The sequence below is a fragment of the Dermacentor albipictus genome, chromosome 4, assembly GCF_038994185.2.
Source record: "Dermacentor albipictus isolate Rhodes 1998 colony chromosome 4, USDA_Dalb.pri_finalv2, whole genome shotgun sequence".
NCBI classification, from domain to species: domain Eukaryota; kingdom Metazoa; phylum Arthropoda; class Arachnida; order Ixodida; family Ixodidae; genus Dermacentor; species Dermacentor albipictus.
Genome location: NC_091824.1, coordinates 138,277,968 through 138,297,926, shown reverse-complemented (window position 1 = coordinate 138,297,926; position 19,959 = coordinate 138,277,968). Strand labels below are relative to the sequence as shown.

The 19,959-nt window shown below is 41.1% G+C and overlaps 2 protein-coding genes across 3 annotated transcripts in view; one reads left to right on the top strand and one right to left on the bottom strand.

Moving 5' to 3' along the window:
• LOC135895812 (glycoprotein antigen BM86-like) overlaps positions 1–19,959 on the top strand; it is a 236,882-nt gene that overhangs the window by 26,424 nt on the left and 190,499 nt on the right. The window lies entirely within an intron of this gene.
• LOC135895817 (glycoprotein antigen BM86-like) overlaps positions 1–19,959 on the bottom strand; it is a 28,394-nt gene that overhangs the window by 7,901 nt on the left and 534 nt on the right. For both annotated transcript variants that reach the window (XM_065424013.1, XM_065424014.1), the window contains exons 2-12: positions 17,164–17,292; positions 16,868–16,984; positions 15,859–15,978; positions 12,516–12,623; positions 12,207–12,269; positions 9,764–9,895; positions 7,332–7,460; positions 5,505–5,624; positions 3,482–3,591; positions 2,729–2,781; positions 31–173 (exon numbers count right to left, since the gene is read on the bottom strand). In XM_065424013.1, the coding sequence (XP_065280085.1) occupies positions 31–173; positions 2,729–2,781; positions 3,482–3,591; positions 5,505–5,624; positions 7,332–7,460; positions 9,764–9,895; positions 12,207–12,269; positions 12,516–12,623; positions 15,859–15,978; positions 16,868–16,984; positions 17,164–17,292 (1,224 nt within the window). The remainder of the gene's footprint in view (positions 1–30; positions 174–2,728; positions 2,782–3,481; positions 3,592–5,504; positions 5,625–7,331; positions 7,461–9,763; positions 9,896–12,206; positions 12,270–12,515; positions 12,624–15,858; positions 15,979–16,867; positions 16,985–17,163; positions 17,293–19,959) is intronic.

The window sequence follows — 19,959 nt, the reverse complement described above, 5'->3', positions numbered from 1 at the left end:
CTCTGGACCGTATAAGGCGTTCTGACTTACCTGAGGAAGTGCCGTTTACGATGTACAAAGCAGGAGGAAAAAAGCAACCGCTAGTTTTATCCCAGTTCTCGCACAAGTGTATTCTGTTCAACAGTGCTGGTGCAGGTTCTTCCGAAAATGACAATTCCACTTCGTGCTCTTCTCTATGAATATTGCCAGGAAAAAAAAAAGAATAACAGCAAGGACATGTCAGAATTATTCTTTCCTGCTCTCTTGTTGTTTCCGCAGTTATGATTGTTATTTATCATCATTATCATCCCTGACAAAGTGCAGTCTTTTTGTCGAAATGTTGGCTCAACAGGCAACATTGGTTCGACCACGGTTGTTGTTTCTCATTAACTGACAGTATCGGAAGTGTGGATACTGAAGAGCCCGCTATTCCAAAGTTAGTCACACACACACACGCACACGCACGCATACGCACGCACACGCACACGCACACACAAAAAAACAACAATAGATGAGAACAAAACAAATAGAAAAAAAGAACTTAAAATAGTCAAACGCTTTGAGTGAAACATACTACATACTGTCACGTAGTAGTGACGGCGAAAAAGGCAGCAAAACTGTGAATGACGAAACTAGCGCTTTTTCGGGCGAACCTGTGCCCTCAAGAACAGGCTGCTCTCAAAGAACGATGGCGGCGAACACGGTCGGTGATTGGCTAAGATCTGCTCAGCGTGTCAAGCGCGTCGGCTTTTATACATCAGTAATCGAAGGTTTCGGAGTAATCGCTGGTGCCCGCGTGTCTTCCAGAAAGTTCTACGCCATTCGCGTCGCGCATACATGAAATCAGATTGCACATGGCTCGATGACAACAGACAGCGGATAGAGCTATCGATAACATTCGACAAACTTCCGATACATGCAGGCGCGTCCGGCGCTGTACGATAACATTGGTTGGGCGGTGAAAAAAGGCCACCCGAAAAAGATAAAGAAGTTAACGTGTCAGTACACTCTGCAAGCATACGAATAATTTGAGGTAAAGTTTCACATCTATAGAAATCACGTGCAATGCGGAGTTATGGGATGACCATATGACAAGCACAAGTAGCCTCTTTCTATGTTGAAACAGTTAAGTTCAAAGCAAAGCACATAAAGGTCACTGACATGAAACATTGTCATTATAATAAACTGATATAAAAGAAGACCAAACCACGGTGGATCACTTCAAGTCTCCACTTTCCCACGAATGTTTGTCTTGTTTAGAATGCTAGGCTCAAGGTTTGTCATTTTTTGTGGGCATCTTCGTGCATTGTCTAGTTTCATTTGCACCACCCCATTTGATAAGTATTGCTTTCCAGGTAGCTAAAGGCGAGGGCTACAGTGTGCACTTGTAGAATATGTGACTTTTTTGTGTATTCATGCTAAGTATCGGTATACTTGAGAAAATTCTTTTGCGACTTTGGAATGTAAGTACAACCGATAAAACGAATTTTGTGTTTTCACAGTAATTACTGAAAAGCCAGAAAAATGTATTATCACTACATTGCGTTCTGCTGCTGCACACGAGGTGCCAGGTTCGATTACTGGCCTTGGTGGCGCAATCTCATAGATGCACAACGCAAGAATGCTCGTATAACATGATCTGGGTTCGCTTTACACAAAGTAAGCTGGTCAAGTTCACCAGGTCGTGAGCAGGTCACAAGATGATGAACACGAAGTTCCTCCCTTTTTCTTACCCTCCCTACCATCAAGGTTTCTCTCAGGCCGTAGTTTGGGATAGTAAGTTAAAGAATTTATTTTAAGAATAAAAAACACCGTCAGTTCAAAGGAAGAGTAGAGCACATGATGAAATCATCGTGAATTTCTCGGAAACACAATACACCAACGTGGTTATGGTCACGGCGTACTTCTCACAGACACACAGCAGATTCTTCAAAAAAGCATATTGTGCTAACTTTTGTGTTATTGCGATGGCAATTATACAGGGTGTCCCAGCTAACTTTAGCCAGAATTTAAAAAAAAGAATATGCAAATACCACGTAGCTGGACAGAACCTAGGTAACGTTTGTCGTCGCTTGGAGATACTCAAACGATTTGTTTCATTCCGCCGAATTTGATAATTAGTCTTAATCAGTCAATCAACTTCTCAAATATTCTAATTACATTAAAAGCATTTCATCAGGTATCTGATGAAAACAACCCAAAATATGCTTTTTATTAGACAGCCATTGGTGTTTCTGTGCCTCTTTCGATTAACTTTGTCTTGTGTAGCTGATTACTCTTATATTTATTAGGTTAAATTTTTATTGACTAGCTTAGCTTATAAGGTTGTATGCAGCCATCGTTAATATTAAAACGTAGAAAGGAGAATTCTTTGGTATCTGTTAGATATAGCTTCAGTAATCATTTCTGTAAGTATGATATTGGTTTTGATAAGAGCTCAAATATTGACATAATTAAAAAAAAACTTCCAATTTAGAATGCAAGGAGTGTCAGACATTATGTTATAAATTATTAATTGCTCTGTTATTAGGGGTATTGGTCTTCATTTACAATCATCATGAAGAATAATATTTGGAGCTTTTCAAAATGGTAATTTCACACATTTGCTCCATGGATCATAGTCTGTATTAATGTGCATCGACACTCACGGAAGCTATTAGAACAGGTTAAAGGAAGTTGGAGGCTGACAAAAGATATGTCTTCGCGTGCCATAGCAGCGTCAAAAACAACAAGATTAACAAGTACTCACCCGCACTTCAGAAGTCGTGTAGCTATGAGATTCTTGCCATATAGGTTTCTCATCTGTAATCACCAGTAAACTTTAAATATCGCGTAACATCACGGCTTGCCTGTTGTGAATCCATTATTTTCTGCAAGCTTTCGTAACTTTATCGCAAATCCACCAAGCCTTTGGGAAAGAGAAATAAATCGCTATTAAAGGATTCCTATTCACAGTCATTGTCGAGCTCTCTCCGGCTTTGAGGCTGAGTCCTTGAAAGCGGTTTTGTAACGATGCTCCTTTGGGTTCGTTTTCTTTTCGCGTTTCGTGGGTGGTCAGAGTGATGCTCTGCCCGCGTTATCAATGGCCTCAGCTGATCGTGAACGGTGCAGGATAAGAGTGGCGTATAATTAAGGGGAAGTCATCGCTATACTAAATCGCGGACCCGGCTGCAAATCTCGTTAACGCGCCGCATATGTGGGGCATCAGTGCCTATGAGGTCGGCTCTTACAGTACAGTTGAATAGTTTTCTCAGCACTTGAGCATCGTGTGTGAGCAGTTTATCTTTAGGATCCAACTTTTTCATGGCAGCAATGACCTAACGTATAGAACGATGGCCATGTCGCTATCCCATATTTTCAATATTATTTACGAAGTTTTTGACAAACTAAAAAAATTAAAAAAGGCAGTAAGCGCTATTCATTGTTAAGCATCGTCGTTCGAGCAATTATCTTGTTTATGATTCCCCTTGTTATTTCAGAGAGAAATACAGGTGAAACTTACCGCTTGATCAATCAACTGCCCAATCTTGGCACAACTGCGTGTCGTGTATGTAGTGGCAGTTACGGAACTCTGATATTGCTCGAAGGTTGTGATGTAAAGAAATTGCTTGTCTGCATATAGTAAACATGACAAAAGCACACATAAATAAAAAAAGCAAGAGTTGCGAACATAAAGCTTCACTATACTGTGGCCCAATACGGGATGAGTTACGTAATTTAATGCATTTAAACTGCTAGCTGCAGAAATGAATTTGCTATAAGCGCAGGTTTTCTTATTGCTCGCAACGTCATTGCCAAAATAAATATAGTGACTGACTATGGAAGAAGATAACGCCACATGTACTATAATCAAACCTGCACAAGTAACACAGGGGCGCATTGATGTTTTACGAAGAGCTTCACAAATAATCAAGCGACTAACAGCAAAAAAATAATTATTTCGAACCTCTAATTATACGTGCAAACTAATTTAGAGGCGACGCTCCTCTGGTAAAACATTGCTGGTCAGAACAAATTATGGTGCGCAAACAATTTCATTTCAGTTAATACATTTTTCAACATCAACAAGCACACCGAAAATCTTATTTATGAGTGTATTCCTGTTAAATAACCCCGAAATAGTTTACAGAGTGGTGGTTAAATGTATCGTTTGTAAGTGGCGCTGTATGACCGAACTGAATCTCCACCGCTAGAAAGTGTTCGAGATGAAGATCTCATCACTCTGTTCACTCTGCAACGAAGTGGCATTGCTGCTGCCAAGTGCTATGACAGCTGGTTGAGGGATGGACCTCGTCAGGAACATTCCCTTTCCCCCTCCTCCTGTAGGGTACATGTATTCATAAAGTTTGAATAAACTCCACTTCCCCATTCTCCAACGCCCTAAAAAACAGACCGAGTGCCATGAGAGCATACCATTTGAAACTCTTCATTGTGTTGAGCTTGATTGGACAGGAAGACAAAAGTGTCTGAAATCGTCACGGTGGCACAGAAGCCTGGCCTCTCATTTAGTAAACTGCGATATTCGCACCTTGGCTCTGCACGTGCGGCACAAACGACTATTCTGCACGTACTGGTGTAATAAGAGACCTACCTCCACAGTCAGAACGTTTGATGTCTCCTCACAGCTCGGCTTTTAAAGCTAGTGTAAACACGCCGCCAATGTTACTTGGACTGCTAGAGTTGACCGTTTTGCTTCTTTTACGATGTGTGAAAGCTCCAAGAAAGGCCATGTGACAACAACCACGGTTAAGTAGATGTCACCAAGCACAGGGCTACTTCATCTCGCAAACTTAAAAAAATTATTGCCCCTCTGGCCTACACAAAGTAAGCGCGGATGGTGTATTTGGAACGAAGCTGCGCCAGGTTCGGCCAGGTTTCGTCATGGCAGCAGTACTCAGCGTCCGCTACGTCTAGTCAACGCTCTCTTGGATTCACACGCGTTGTCTTCTCGTGATACCCAGCATCAAGTATACTCCGCACCAGCTAGCACAGTTTTCGGTCTTGATAGAGAGGTGCTTACATTGGCGTGGATTGAAATCCGGGTAGCGCGATTCACACCACTGCGGCTTCGGAGGTCTGCCTCGAAAGGGGAACTACACGGGGTTAGCCTCCCAGCTTCTCCGTTCGCCTTTCGAAGCCAGCAGGGACTTTTCAATAAAGATATTTTATCTCTCTCTCTCTCTCTCTCCGCAGGCACATAAAAAGCCCCTTAAAGAGCCTTCAATAAAGCAATTTTACGCCTTGCAACCTTAAGCTCACCAGCCGTGTGCCTTTGATAGGTTTACTTCCCCAGAATCTTGTAGAAGCGACGATACGCAATGAGACCTGGCAGTGTGCTGTGCTCATTTAGGGCTAAGCGTGTTGAGAAGCAGCGCATAGGCGGAGCAGGCACAAGGAATTTCAGCTTCACATTCAGCTAACAACTCTCCTCTTACTATGTACCTTGATGTGCTAGGATGGCGCGTATGCATTTCATTGTTCTAAACTAATGGAGTACTCATGTCGAGCGTTGACGTATCACTTACCTAAAATACACTGCTGTTTGGCATGGTCCCATTTCAGGGGATACTCGCAGACACATGTTTCCATTTGTGAATCAATGATACACTTACTTAGCGAAGGTTGACATTTGAGCGAGCATTTGTCTGGAATATAAAAATGAATTAAGTCACTGCATCACTGGGCGCCTTTTGAGACTGTACGAATACTCAGCTCTGCTGTTCATATAAGGGGTGATCATTTTTAAGTTCTGCGGAATTTTTAAAAATCGCCTATGGCAGATAGCATAATTCTTGTCCTTGAGCTGTAACATTCGAAGAGGCGGAAATTACTAGCCCGAGAAATCGAAACACATGTTAAAGTAATTAATAAGATCGCAAGTTAACTTCCTAATTAATTACTTCAGGGCGCATATCGTTATTTACGAATCGTAGCCGGTGACTGTGCAAGACGTATCCATTCGAAATGAATCTCCAGAATGACATCAGTTTCGAGATATTATTTCCCAAAGTGTGGGACGAAATACCTAAGCGTTCTAGTTACTTTTGTGCTTCAGTACATAAAACAATGTTTTGTTAAATATGCAAGTGGAATAACAGTGCATTTTAACGGCGAGTTTTATGGCGCATATCTCCAGACAGGTGTCATTCTGTAAATTCATAAATTCATTCCAAGTGTATACGCCTTGAATGCTTGCAATATTGAAAAATTACAATATGTGCTGCGAAGTAATTAAGAAGTTAATTAATAGGCTCTTTACTTAGTTGCACATGTGCTTCAATTTCTCGTGTTAGTAATGTCCACCTCCCTGAATAATGCAACTCAAGGTCTCGAATTATGTTATATGCAAGGGACAATTTTTTAAAAAATTCCGGAAAAATTAAAGAAATTATCACCCCGTACACAACAGTTGTCAACGACTCTGCTTTGATAAAGAGCCAGACTACAGAAAGCTCACCGCATATCTCTTCGGTTCGCTGTTTAAACTGAGCCTGCTGTCGTACATATGAAATAAGACGCCGGCTTATACGACTCAGTCTCAGACATACCTTCAATCCAGATCACAGGCCTACGCTGCCCTAAAGTGACAAGCTTATTGAATTACCAATTCCTGTCATCGCAAGACCCGTGCAAACCAGACAATATGGCCTAACGGGTGACTACATCGATGGCGGCTTAAGCTACTGCTTTTGATGATGCGTGGTCGTTACGTTACTTTATCACTTGAAGCATATTCAGGTTATTTCTAGATAAACAGTGTCATAAATCTCACACATACTTGACCTTTAAAAGCACATAGCTTAAAGTCGAGGGACAATAGTAGCGTCAGCGCTGTTATGGATAGTGCTCTTACACAGCATGACTTTTACTGACAGCAATAATTTAAAAACCATCCGTCGTTAACCGGCCAAGCTGGCTGCTTCAAGGTACAAAAACTTTCACATCTGGTGGATGTCTGTTTGCTGCATGCTGTTGACATCAGTAGCGCCTTCTCAAACTTGCCTATGGTGCAAGATTTTGCACTAATCGAGATTTTCTGCATCATACTAGTGCAAAAAAATAAAGATCTAAAGAATGAACACACATATGCAACACTTGCAATTGTATTGCTTCTAATTCTGAACCATCACTGCTCTCTGGATCGAAATGTAAGCGCGACTGCACTAATAATTCAATCTTCAGGTTTGACTGTACTATAGAATTCACTCAGCTACCATTGCTAGTGTTGGCTAATTTATGGTTACATTATAGCATTGTAGCTATAATTACAATTCACGATTCTGTAACCACGACTTCAGTATAGCGAAGTTGATTGTTCTGATAGTTAGGTAGATGCATAAGAATGTGCTTACTTGAGCAGACGCCACCAATCATTGCGTAGCCCAAAGGGCATTCGCACGAAGCTTCTCCATCTTTGATAACGCATATTTCACCACTCTCTTCGCAACTTCGTGCTTCCTCTTCGTTACACTCAACTCTAGCTGCAGCATAAAACCAACGTATGTATTCAGTATCAGTAAGCACAATCGCTGATTACACAACCTCAAACCACAATTAGATATCTGCTAAATCAATTACAGGCGGCATAAAAAAAATCAAGGCCTAAAGTTGAAACTCCTTCAGAGGAAATGCTTTATATCACCAAGCAGAGTAACACAAAATTAGGGTGAGCATAGGAAAGTTTATTCTTTTCACATTTTCCTTTCTTTTCTCATCATCTTCACATTCTTCACAGGTGCTCATGAAAGAGAGGTATTTCATCGAGCTAACGAATGGCTAACAGGTCTGGATTTGTGGCTTCAATCTAACAGACTTCAATTAAACATCAGCAAAACGAAATACTTACTCTTCCGGCCGCGAGGACACCACCCGACTATAAACTTGGATTTAAAATTTCAAAACGTTACCATCGAACAAGCTGTATCAGTTAGATTTTTGGGGGTGACATTTCAAGAAAACCTCTCATGGACGCGTCACGTTGACAAGCTCCGAAGTGAGCTAGGGCGAGCTGTTGGAATCCTAAATAAAGTGAGATATTATATCCCATCTGCGGTGAAAAGGCAGATATACTACGCGCTATTTCATTCCCGGTTATGTTACTGTTTCTTAGTATGGTCAACAACGACTAAGACCAACCTAGACAGTCTTTTTTGTTTGCAAAAGCGAGCGGTGCGTGCAATCGGAAATTTAGAACTTTCTGAAGACACTACACCCTTTTTTAAATCTTATAAAATACTGCCTATTCACAAATTGTATAAATACAACTTGGCCCTGGAAATATTGCATCAGCACCAAACAACACCTATTCAAATCAAATATCAAGTGAAACCTGGTCCGTACAGCCTACGAAAGAATTTAATACCCAGGCCACGTTCTCGTACAAAATATGGCGATCAAAAACTAAGCTTTACGATACCAGACCTTCTCAACGAATATCCGGAAATTGCTGAAGCGCTCGTTACAGCTACCTCAGTGCACATTTTCAGAAAAATGCTCAAAAATTTTTTCCTTAACACAGACTAAAAATCCTGCAGGTCTGATCCCAGTTGGTTTCCTCTTACTCTGTGTCTTGGCTTTTTATTGTTAAAGTCGGATATATTTTTCTGTGCTAGGACGATAGTTGCGACACACCTGTACAATGTAACTAATTATATGTGTATTTATGTTATTGATGTGTATGTGTATTTATGTTATTATGTTACTGATTTATGTTATTGATGAGGAACACTTATTGATGTTTAAGTTCTACCGTGTTCCAAATTGAGCGTATTGTAGTGAATACTTTTGTTGTTATTGTTCTTGTGTGACTGCTGCTGCCAAGGGTGGCGAGGCCCAGTCAGGCACGTTCAGTGCCTTTTGTCGCGTCCCCCAAGGCATTTCTGTAAGGAATGTCTTAAATAAATAAATAAAGAAAAGAAAAGAAAAGAAATCTTATCTAACCCGCCTCCCCAAGACAGATTATAATAGCGGACGGTTACTCTGGTTAACCACTCTGCAATTCATGGCGCTAGATTTGACGCTTGGTCAAGCCTAATTTGGTCGGATCCTACAGAATGCGTAGGGTGAATGCTTAAACGTGCTTATCCACCTACTTTACTGCGGTCAACTTTCGATAGCTCCCAAATGCGATTACACGTGATCGCTGTTTGGCTTTTGAGCTTACTACAAAACTCACCACGTAAAAGTTAACGCGGTGGCCACCACGAGGGAGCGCAAATTCTGCGCGTCGGTACCTATATTACAATATATGCAGTGTAATTGATGAAAATTTTAGAACAGAAAGGCGATAAAGAGCCATGAGATTTGTGATAGTGCCACATAAATAATGGCGAAATGAAACTTTATTTGATTAGACTGTGCTCAACGTTTGTGCGGGTCACGGCAAATATTTTAAATGTTGATATTGTGAAGACTTAATGCAAGCTTAGTTGGAGAAGCATGTACTTTCTTACCCCTATATAACAAAGTAATGAGTAATAGTGGATGGGTTAATGCAAAATTACTTTCCGCTTGAATAAAAAAAAGAAGAAGGAATTCTTTTTTAGGTGCTTTTGCACTTTTGCAAAATAATTCTCAGTTTTAGCTCGCTACTTCACTTTTCCTGGCTAATAATCACTTTGGGCGTATTCAGTATTTACATCCTTTAGTGGAAACCACTGCGATTTATTTTTGCTATATGATATGAAATGTAGTTGATAGTCAAATAATTACGTGGTGAACTAAGGGGTAGGATTCAGTTACGTTTTTTATCTATTGAAGGGCATTGCAAATTGTAGAAAATTACCCTGGCACGTCCGTCCATCGGCAGCGAACTCGTCCTTGTCCTCGCACTTGCACTTATAGTCAGGAGTTGATGAGTTCTCGTATGTGCAACCGTGCTCGCAGACAGGCCCAAGTGAGTCCTCAGCGCATACGTCTGTGTAGAAAATAAGTCAAGCCCATGCTTAATGTAACAATCACACTGCTCTGTGCCAATCAACTGAAAATTAGTTGGAAGTCTTCGAATGTAGGCAGCCAAATCACTTTTAAGAGGAAGTTTATCTCAGGAGCTGTAACCTACAATAAATGGGAACAAATAAATTGTTCTGAGTGGACACTCACTGCACATAATTTTATCATGTTGCTTACATTTAGAAGAAAAGGTTTAAATCTACCAACTCTAAGAAAGTATCTTGCTTCGAATAGTTTTGGAGTAGGAAAAAAGAATAAAAAGGCAGAAAAAAATAAGAAAAACATGATTTCAGAGTGCTGTAATTTAAACTTATTCAGACATGTAACACCACTCTGAAATATGCCATTTATTGCCATTTGCAAAACGTTCGCGAACATTGTACTAACCTTGGGTAAGTTGTTAAATCATCTGAAGCGAATAAATTTGGTATATGAGTTAACAGATGCAGTTCACAGGATTGAGATACTTGTTTTTGGTGCTGAGTTACGGATTTGTCGCCGTAGTGATTCAGTTTTATTTCTAAGTTGGTGATTTTTGGCTATTATTGTACAAAGTTTGACTCGGTAAATGATAATTATGCTTTCTACAGTTGCTACGGTTCAGCCTTCTCTCTTAAATGCGATAATTTTAATTCAATTTGGCAGCACTTTCGCGTCCCACAAGCATTTCAATATGAAAATTAGAATTGGCCCCAAGCTGAAGCTTCCTCTCAAGGCCTTTTTCCATGGCCTATCTCGGCAATGCGACACAACTCAGTCGGAGGGAGAGACGCGAAAAAACAGATAGGATATGCGCCGGTTACTCGTCATGACACCCTTGTACAAGCGAACATTTTTTTCCTCCTCAAGAATAGATTGATTTTCCGTCAGATTATTCTCTACCTGCCGGTGCTGATATAAGGTAACATGAATCTCACTGGACACATTCTCGTGAAAGGCTGAAACAATTCTACAGGTGGTGAGCAATATGTGAAGACGATTGAGAAAAAATGCTAGGATTTCAGTCTTGGTACTGTTTACTTCATGTTCAAGGCGTAAACATCGTGATTTTTCGTTCTTTTTGAAGTTGTTTGTGTTTCAACTACAGCAAGGAAATACAATAACTAGAGTATGAGACAACAATATTGACTTTGTCATCTCGAATAGACAGGAGGTGTGAATAGTGGCACCTGACTCGAGCTAACGTCATCGAAAATTTCGTGTCATAGGTGAGACTTACGCAGAAGCTCAGGGTTACATGACACAAAACAACGACACGCCTATACAGAAAAAGCTAAGCTAAGGCAACTGAGCCCTGTTGCTCAAGGGTCGGTATTTCATTTCGGTGAGCACAAGACTGCATGGACTGCAGGGGCCCCTCCGTGTGTGCACGTTACTTACGCTAACATTTAGGTACAAAAACGGCAGGCATACTAATAAACATGGCCGAACTTCATTGATAGGGCTCCGCGTAAATGAAGAAATCAGAGTGGAAGGACAGCCTAAACCTTATTGCTGCGAGTATAAGCGGAGGACAAGTATAAGAAGTAAAGCGCGCAAAAGCGAAAGAAAGCGAAACTTTGTTCATCTTATACACCCAGTCTTGAATTCCATATGGCTTGTATAATCACCTACCTTACACGCACTTGTGTCACCCGATACTGCTAATGAGTAAATACAAATAAAAGAAAAAGCACTGAAATTAGGACGTCGTGACTAGTGTGAAGAATAAAGACGTGTTTGTGCCCGTACGCCATTCCATGTAACGTTTTGGTGGGAATGGCGGGGTCGAGGAGTAATCTCGACATAACATTTATTAGTATAAACGCTCACACTGCGATGAATGCGCGGTGCTCTACCACAATTTATGGGTATGCGCAAGCACACCGGACCTCACACCCATACCACACCTCACTACACGGCAATGAGAAGCGACGCTGTCCAGCTCCGACTCCCGGAGTCACCGAGGTCACCTGGACAACATGGTCAACCGAACGAGCAGTGCAGCTAATGCCGATGGACTCCTGAACCGAGGGGACAGCCCACTGCAGAGCGAAGGCGCTACCTACACTCGCTTCCCTCCCGTGCTGTCTTCTATAAAGTTTATTCTCCCTCTCTCTTTCGACATAACAAAAAATAGTGATGTGTTATTTGACAAAAGAGAAAACGTTTTAAAAATTCTGTCTTTTTTAAGTCAGCACTTCATAATAACTATCACGCATCAATGATTAACCCTTCATTATTAACGAAGTAGATTCAGTGCAGTAGTGTAACCATAACTGAAAACATGTACGTACTTGTGCAGATGCTTCCGTTTCCAATAGTGCCTGGTAGGCAGAAACTTCCTTCTTCATAATGGGCTGCAAACAAGACAAATACATATTCGTCTTTAATTTACTTACATACTTAAGCTCAGATTCCATGGTGTTTTCTGGTTCTAGTTATTTGTCACATTAATTACCAGCTGCGTTTGGCGTGCGGCTAAAACGTTTCAATAAACAGAATTACAATGACGCATACTATTTGAGTACTAGATCACGAAGCCAAGTTTACAGTCAACGAAACTTTTAATGCTTGCCGATGCGTTGTAAATATTTCAGCCTTACCGTCACACGAGCCTGCCTCCCAGTTCTGGCAACAGCGGTTATCTTCTCTCAGCTTGGCATTGCTGCAGATATCTTTGCACGTAAAGTCCGGAAACAAGCAGGCGATGGCTGGGAAACGAAAAAAAAAATAACATGAATTGTATTTCTGACAACGTTCACGTGTTTTGTGCCTCTAGTGGTACATCGCCGCGGTAATAACTACCATATTTCTCAGCCTGTTCATTTTCGTTGCCGAAGCAAATGAGCCCTTCTGTCGTATTCTGGATATATTTCGCTGCACGTTTGTCACGAACGGTCGTATCTCGACACACTAATGGCTCACAGCAGTGAAATAATTTATACGGGGTGGCATTATATGGAAAATCGTTAAAATCTGGCTAAGATACCCTGACTCACCGATCTCAATAATACGTAGCTGCATTTTAATCTTTATCAACAGCATTGTAGTGACGTCACGAAATATTCATTTATAATTTTTGACGTTCTGCTAGAGACGAGAATTAGGAAAAAAAAGTTGGGCAAATTTTGTACGCCTTGCTGTCGAAGTAAATATGTACGAATTAACGTAAAGTGCGCCTCCCATAAAGGCCACTCCCGTACCGCAGGAAAAAAAAAAGGGGGAAAAGGAATAAGCAGTTCTCAATACGTATACGCACTCCATTTGTATACCGAGTTTTTATGCGAAGACATTAAGCAATTTTTAAAGTCGCCTGTGTAGCATAGCGCAGTTCTACTCCTTGAGCTGATATTGATGCTTAGGTGAGCGTTACTAGCACGAGAAATCGAAATGCACGATCAGACAATTGCGAAGATTTAAATGATTATGTTGTTAGCTAATTACCTTAAAAGGAAGTTTTGGTTCGGGTGCTCCTATTTAAACGCGTGTAAAACGAGAATTCGTTTTTGTCGGCAATCCCAGCACTAAATTTCACAAGGTTTGTTGCATTTAAAAGAAAGACTTTAAATCTAGTAACTATTGGTTACGAATTTTTGATATCGGCTGTCAAAGTTTTATTAAAAATGGTAAAAATGGAAAATTTTCAGAAAAGGAAAGTATCCCGTTTACAACTCTGTTAGCAATGAAAAATAATATCACAATTATGTGAATTGCTTGTAACAGTACATATAAAGCGGACAAAATTAACGTGTTACATATGAATCCCAAAAAATATTAGTAATATGGAAATACAGCCTTTGCAGTATCTTTGCACACAACGTAACAAAGTCACGTAAGATATAAATTGCATTTTGAATGGGTTCGCTTTGAATGATTTAATGGATGCCGTTTACAGAACCGCGGTATCTGTTCTTGATGCAGAACTATTATTTTGTAAACTTCGTGCTTCTATATTTTTCGAACATTCGTATTCTTGAAATTTTTTTCAACAAAATTCAACCACTAAATCAAGATTCCGCTTGCAACAGTCACTATAATTTAACTTTCTATCTGAAATGCAACAAATTTCATTAAGATCAGCCCCGGGGCGACCTCAGAAAAGCGTTTCTGCGTTTTACATGTATTTGAATAGGCCACATCGGAGTTGCACCCTGGTAAAGCTTCCTCTTATGGCACATAATGCAATTCACAAATTGTATCCGGTAAGACTGCAAGACATATCCACTTACAAAGAATTCTGTGGATCCCACCATTTTAGAGAAATGCGCCGTCAAACTGGCGGTAGAAATGCACTGTCGTTCCACTTACTTTTTTAACAAAACGCCGTTTTATGCATAGGAGCACAGAATAAAAATGGATCGCGAATGTATTTCTTGACAAAGTTCAGGAATTATTGATTTCGAAACTGGTGTCACCTGAGAATTCGTTCCAAGCGGCACTGCCACTACAATTTGTAAAATAGAATTTGGGCCGTAAGGTAATCAGTTAGAAACTTAATTAGGGAATTTTTAAATTAGTTGGTTATGCCTTTCGGTTGCTTGCGTAAGTAATGTCGCCTCATCGAGTAGACAAGTTCAAAGACTGAACTTGTGCTATTTGTCACATGCGTTTTTTTTAAAAATGCTTAATGTCTTCGCAGAGACGCCTGGTATATACATGGTGTTTTTTTAACAATAGAGATTTTTTTATAAAAAAATCTTTAGCATCAGCCTGCTTCTTCAACGTGGTCCAGGGAACGGTGTAATTCTGGCGCGTGACATGTATCGAAGAGGCATAACTGCCCCTCGTCCTCGTCTCCTCCTGGGCCTTATGAAAGCAAATGCACACTAATTTTCACGCGTTATTATCCTGCTGTGAGATTGCAGTTCATCACTCGTCATTTCTATGCAGGTGTGCCAGCCTTAGATGCCGTAGCGGCAAGGATCATATGTATGCACGCCTTAACGGCCTTGCCGCAGTACAGTTGTATAATGCGGTGAAGCTTACACAATGCATTGCGGTGAAGGGAAGTGGTATCTTGCGCAAGTACTACGCGCGAACAACGTGTCAGTATTTAGTAGGGCTCGCCAAGATCTCGGCCCCTAGACCTCCCTGAATCCCCACTAAGTCCTTCACATGTCCCAGAGATCCTGCGTCGCCCGCTTTATTTCAATCTGAGGTACTCTCCCGAGGCCTCCGTCCGAAGGTATGTTTATTTTCGCGAACTAAATGGTCCCACCGCAATACACATGCGTATGCGGCGAAGGAGGAAGGAAGGAAGGAAAAAGTGGAGAAGGAAAGGTAGGGAGGTTAACCAGTTTGGCTTAACCGGTTTGCTACCCTACACATGGGAGAGGGATGGGGGAGATTAAAGATGAGGAAGGGGGAGAGGGAGAGAGAGCACATAGCACAGCACACACACATCGTCCGTTGGAGTCCATCAATCTGGCATAGTACGCGACATCACTCTCACAGCCGCTCGTCCAATCCCGTCTCTTTCAAAAAACGAAGTAGTACCTTTGTCGCCTTCACCTGCGATATCTTCTGTCGGCGGCATGTGAAAATCGTGTCGAGGGACAATGGTCTACTGTCAAGGCGCGCTAGAACAGATGCCAGGGACTGTCGCTGAACATTATATTCAGGACAGTCGCACAGAACATGTTCCAGCGTCTCCTCGCAAAGACAGGCATTACAGAGATCGTTGTCGGCCATTCCAATGCGGAAGGAGTAAGATTTAGTGAAAGCCACCCCCAGCCATAAGCGATAAAGCAGAGTCGCCTCTCTTCGACGGAGTCCAGTTGGCATATAGAGATGCATCAAAGGTATGCGGCGAAGCTTAATTACGTACCTCCATTTTTGTGGAACGCATATAAAACCCCTGCCTCCGCAGCAACCACGTGTGAGGTTATCACGCAAAGACGTTAGCAGCCGACACTGGATGCGGACAAGATTGGGCTATACACTCACATTTACAAGTGTCGTCCTCAAGTTCAGTGCCATGAGGGCAAACACAGTGCGGCCGACCATCGCGGTCAAGGCTTTGTTCACCGCCGCTTTTGACGCACTCATCCCTGAATGCTGGATCCACTGCAATGAAAGAAGACGTTTCATACGCATTACCTATAAATGAGGTGGGAGGGTGTGTGGGGGGCATTTAGGTAAAATGAGCATTTATAATGCATTAGCGCAAGAAAGCTTACAGTGATGTAAGAAATTACACAGTGCAAAACATTATAACGTAAGAGAAAACAAGACAGTATAAGAACAAACTTCGTCATTCACAATGGCAGGGAACAGCATAAAAAAGAAAGTGGTCACATCGGAAAATTCAGACACAAGCAAATACGACGCAAGTATACCAATACTACCGCATGAAAAGAGCAAGGGAAATTATAAGTATGACATGTACGTAAGCGGAGAAAAGTGTCAGCGATATGATGGCGTTTATATTCGAGGTCACTTTGTCCGCGTACGAAATTCGTTCAATACTTCTGAAAGTACGTGTGTTTCACTTATCCAATATTTTTCATTTTATGTGGGTTCACCAGCGGGGAATTCGTACTCGATTTGTTCTACTAATCTGCTGGCCTTCAGTGGCGTGTCACGCTCAGCGTATTTTAATTTTTATCAATCTAACGCCCCTGCATAAAGCATAGCGCATATTGCTATTATTCTTGTCTACACATTTGGTCGGAGTTTCGTGTTCTTTTTTATTTTTCTTGCTCGCTTGCTCCTTTGGCTTGACATAAGCTCTGCTGTCCTTGCTAGGACCCACTGTAATTTATGTCGCTTGGGCAGCTTATTCACGATGAAGGTCAGCATGCATTTGTTTAGGCATAATATGCATTGAGGGAATCAATGCAAAAAATTAAATACAATTATAAATAATAATAATAATTATGTTTCATTATTAGCACTAACTTATTATTACATTATTACTTATGAACCAATTAGCTAACTAATACTTGATAAATACCTTGGCATTCTTCGGTCATGCCATGTATTCCAGCACAGTTGCACCTAGCCACGTCATTTCCATCGTTGTCGATGCATTTCCCAGGATGGCATAGCATCGCTGAACAAGCATCGAGATCTGCGACCACAGTGACCAGAGGAAAGGCAATTAACGCGCTCAAGCAGCAACTAGAATTGCGCACATCTCCATGTGATATCACAGTTTCATTAAACTTGCTTATTGGGTAAAAGAAACACTAATGCTTGAGAAAAATAAAAGAGGGGAGGGGGAAAGGGAGGGGTAGTCGATGTACTTACGGTAGCACCGTTGAGCTGTAGCATTGAAGTAACGGTCATCTCCGCAGTGACACGTGAAGTATTTGTTGTCGTTGAGAGGAACACACGGTGTGATTCCGCACAACTGTCCGGCGGACGCACAGATATCATCTTAAGGTTTCAAGGAGAAGAAAAATATATATATTTAGATTATTATTCATCTTAGATAAGAATTGGACGTAAGGCCTCGTTTAACATAGATTTACAAATACTACATAGGCACAAGGTCTGTGACACTTGTCAAGATTTACCAATAAATACGTATACGTCGTTTTCCTGTATTTCTGAATTATTACCGCTGTGTATACATTTGACCCACGCAACACTTACACGTTGATGATGAGTGCTTGCTTGAAAGTATTGTGTGCTGAGAATACTGTATGGACATTACATATTTCTTTTTGTTGGAGGAGATCGACATACGTACCATAGGCTGGTTGATTTGTTGTCGTTCCTCTAAAGGCATCAATCACTTTTGAGGACCCAAAGAAACGAGTGGTAAACGGGGTCAGGAATATAAAATGAAGTTCGGGGAATGAATAACAAAATAAAATGAAAACCTTAAATATCGAAGTTAAGGAAGCTGTTCTGCGCAGATATGAACTGAATGATGACCAAGTAAATATCGCTAAAAGCAGAACAGGACAAAAAAGAAAGCGTATTTTTCTCTCACTTAAGAAATTGGCTTGATAACTTTTCCTGAGACCGAAACACACAGCGATCCCAACAACATAAAGTACCAACGTCTGTGTTCCATCCTTTATTACTTCATCATATATAAATTGACTTCCATTCTTTTATTCACAGATCTCCTTGCCACAATTCTGGCGTGACGGTTCACTAACGTTCTCCAATTTCGTGATATGAGAGACGTGGTATAGAACGCGTAGTCGACACAGATTCTTTGTGGATTTTCAGCAACTGCACGTAGGAAATAATGGAACCAACTCCAGCTATAGGGATTTTCGTAAGAATGCTACTACAACGTATATATCTTCAAAAGTGGAAGGAACATACCACAATGACCACTTGCGGGTAGTGTTTTTTCTTGTGTAGTGAACAGTTTACTTAAACTTTATTTTTATTTCGAATAAAGTATTGTGAGTTGTTACTCAGATTAAATCATTGTAGGAGGCATATGGATGTGTATAGTGGTGTTTGAGTTATTTGTGACAAAATAGTTATAGCATGCCTCCAGGTACACACGCCTTGATCCCTAAGTCACTTTACTCGCAAAAAAAAAAGCTCTCGACGTTTGTTTCGTTGTTCTGATTGCGTGCTTAATTAAATAACTGTTTCATACCCCTTTTACCAAACTACACTCTCGAGCAATTCAATTTTAAAAGTCTTTCTGCATGGCTGCTTTAAGCTATATACCACATAAGTTGTCTCGGAGACTTTGTGCGTTAGCATAATGCTTGAAGCTCACTGCCTATATAGTAAGCTCAAACCGTAGTTTTAGACGACCCGACTTTAACAAGTAAACCAACAAATAGAACTATGCGTAGGCATTGTTTATGCTGTGGGATCGAAGTTGTGACTTAGATACAAACGTGGGCAGTGCCGACGCCATATACTGCGCACGGCATAATAAGAGATGGCATACACATATGCACTTTACGTTATTTATTTTTTTACAAGCTCGAATTCTTCGAGAGAACCTTAGTCCTAATGCGCTTCGTGGTAAAAAAAAAAGGAGGTAGGGAACACAGCGGCATCTTAGAACGTTCAGAATTATGTTCTCAACGATCGCGTCTTGTGTTCTACAACCATCGCACTGGCTCCTAAATGCCCGTAAGATGATTGTTAACATGTAAAGTGCTTGTATACCATATGATGATGTGCCTAACAATGGTCTGGCAGGTAAGCTAACTGTTGTTGATAAGTTATCTGCCTAAAATAGCTGACGGTCAACCTTTGCTCCTTCCTGCTTCTAAATTTTCTTGATGGCGGCAGTTAGCTGGAACTTGGTGTCAACCTAAATTGCACACAGCACATGGTACACTGATCACATTGAGCAAAGGAGTGTGGCTGTTACCATAAACTTAAATCCAAAGAAGCGTTTACTACAGATCCGTTTTTGAAAGGAAAAGGTTTCATGTTACGAATGGCCAGCATATTGGGGTTATTCTATGCCAGACATGTTAGACCTCATCAGCGCCAATCTGCACCGGAATGCCAGAGCAGGAATCTTTCTCGATTACTGTTTGCAAGGTGCGTCAGTTTGGAACCCGTGTCTTTGTTCGCTAGGTTCTTCACGAAGCCACCAAACTGCTTAATTGTTCATAATTTCCCGTTTGTACGTTCTAATAAACATCACTTCACAACGTGCAATGTAATGACGGTAACTTGCTAGCCTTATGAAAACTAGGATGTGAACCTCACCTTGTCTCACCTGGCTAAATGGCTGCTCATTATTCGAATACTATTCGAAAAGTATTCGAATATTTGATGATTCGGTTTGTCTCTGGCACTATTCGATTCGTGTTGGATTCGTATTCGATTCGGTCTCAAAAATTACTATTCACACATCCCCAGAAGAGGCACTCAACAATTGAATCGTAAACAGACGCGTTCCAAGAGTTTTCTATGATTTTGAACCTATGCGGACTGTATAATCGACGGAGAAAATAAAGTGGTCGGAAGGGACGCTACGGAAGAAGGCACCACATGTGCCATGCACTCCGAGCTGCAAGCAATGGCTCACGCAAGGAAACCGAAGAAACCGACTACCTTTTCTGCGTCTAAGGCTATCTTCAGGAAATCAGCGAACCAGAA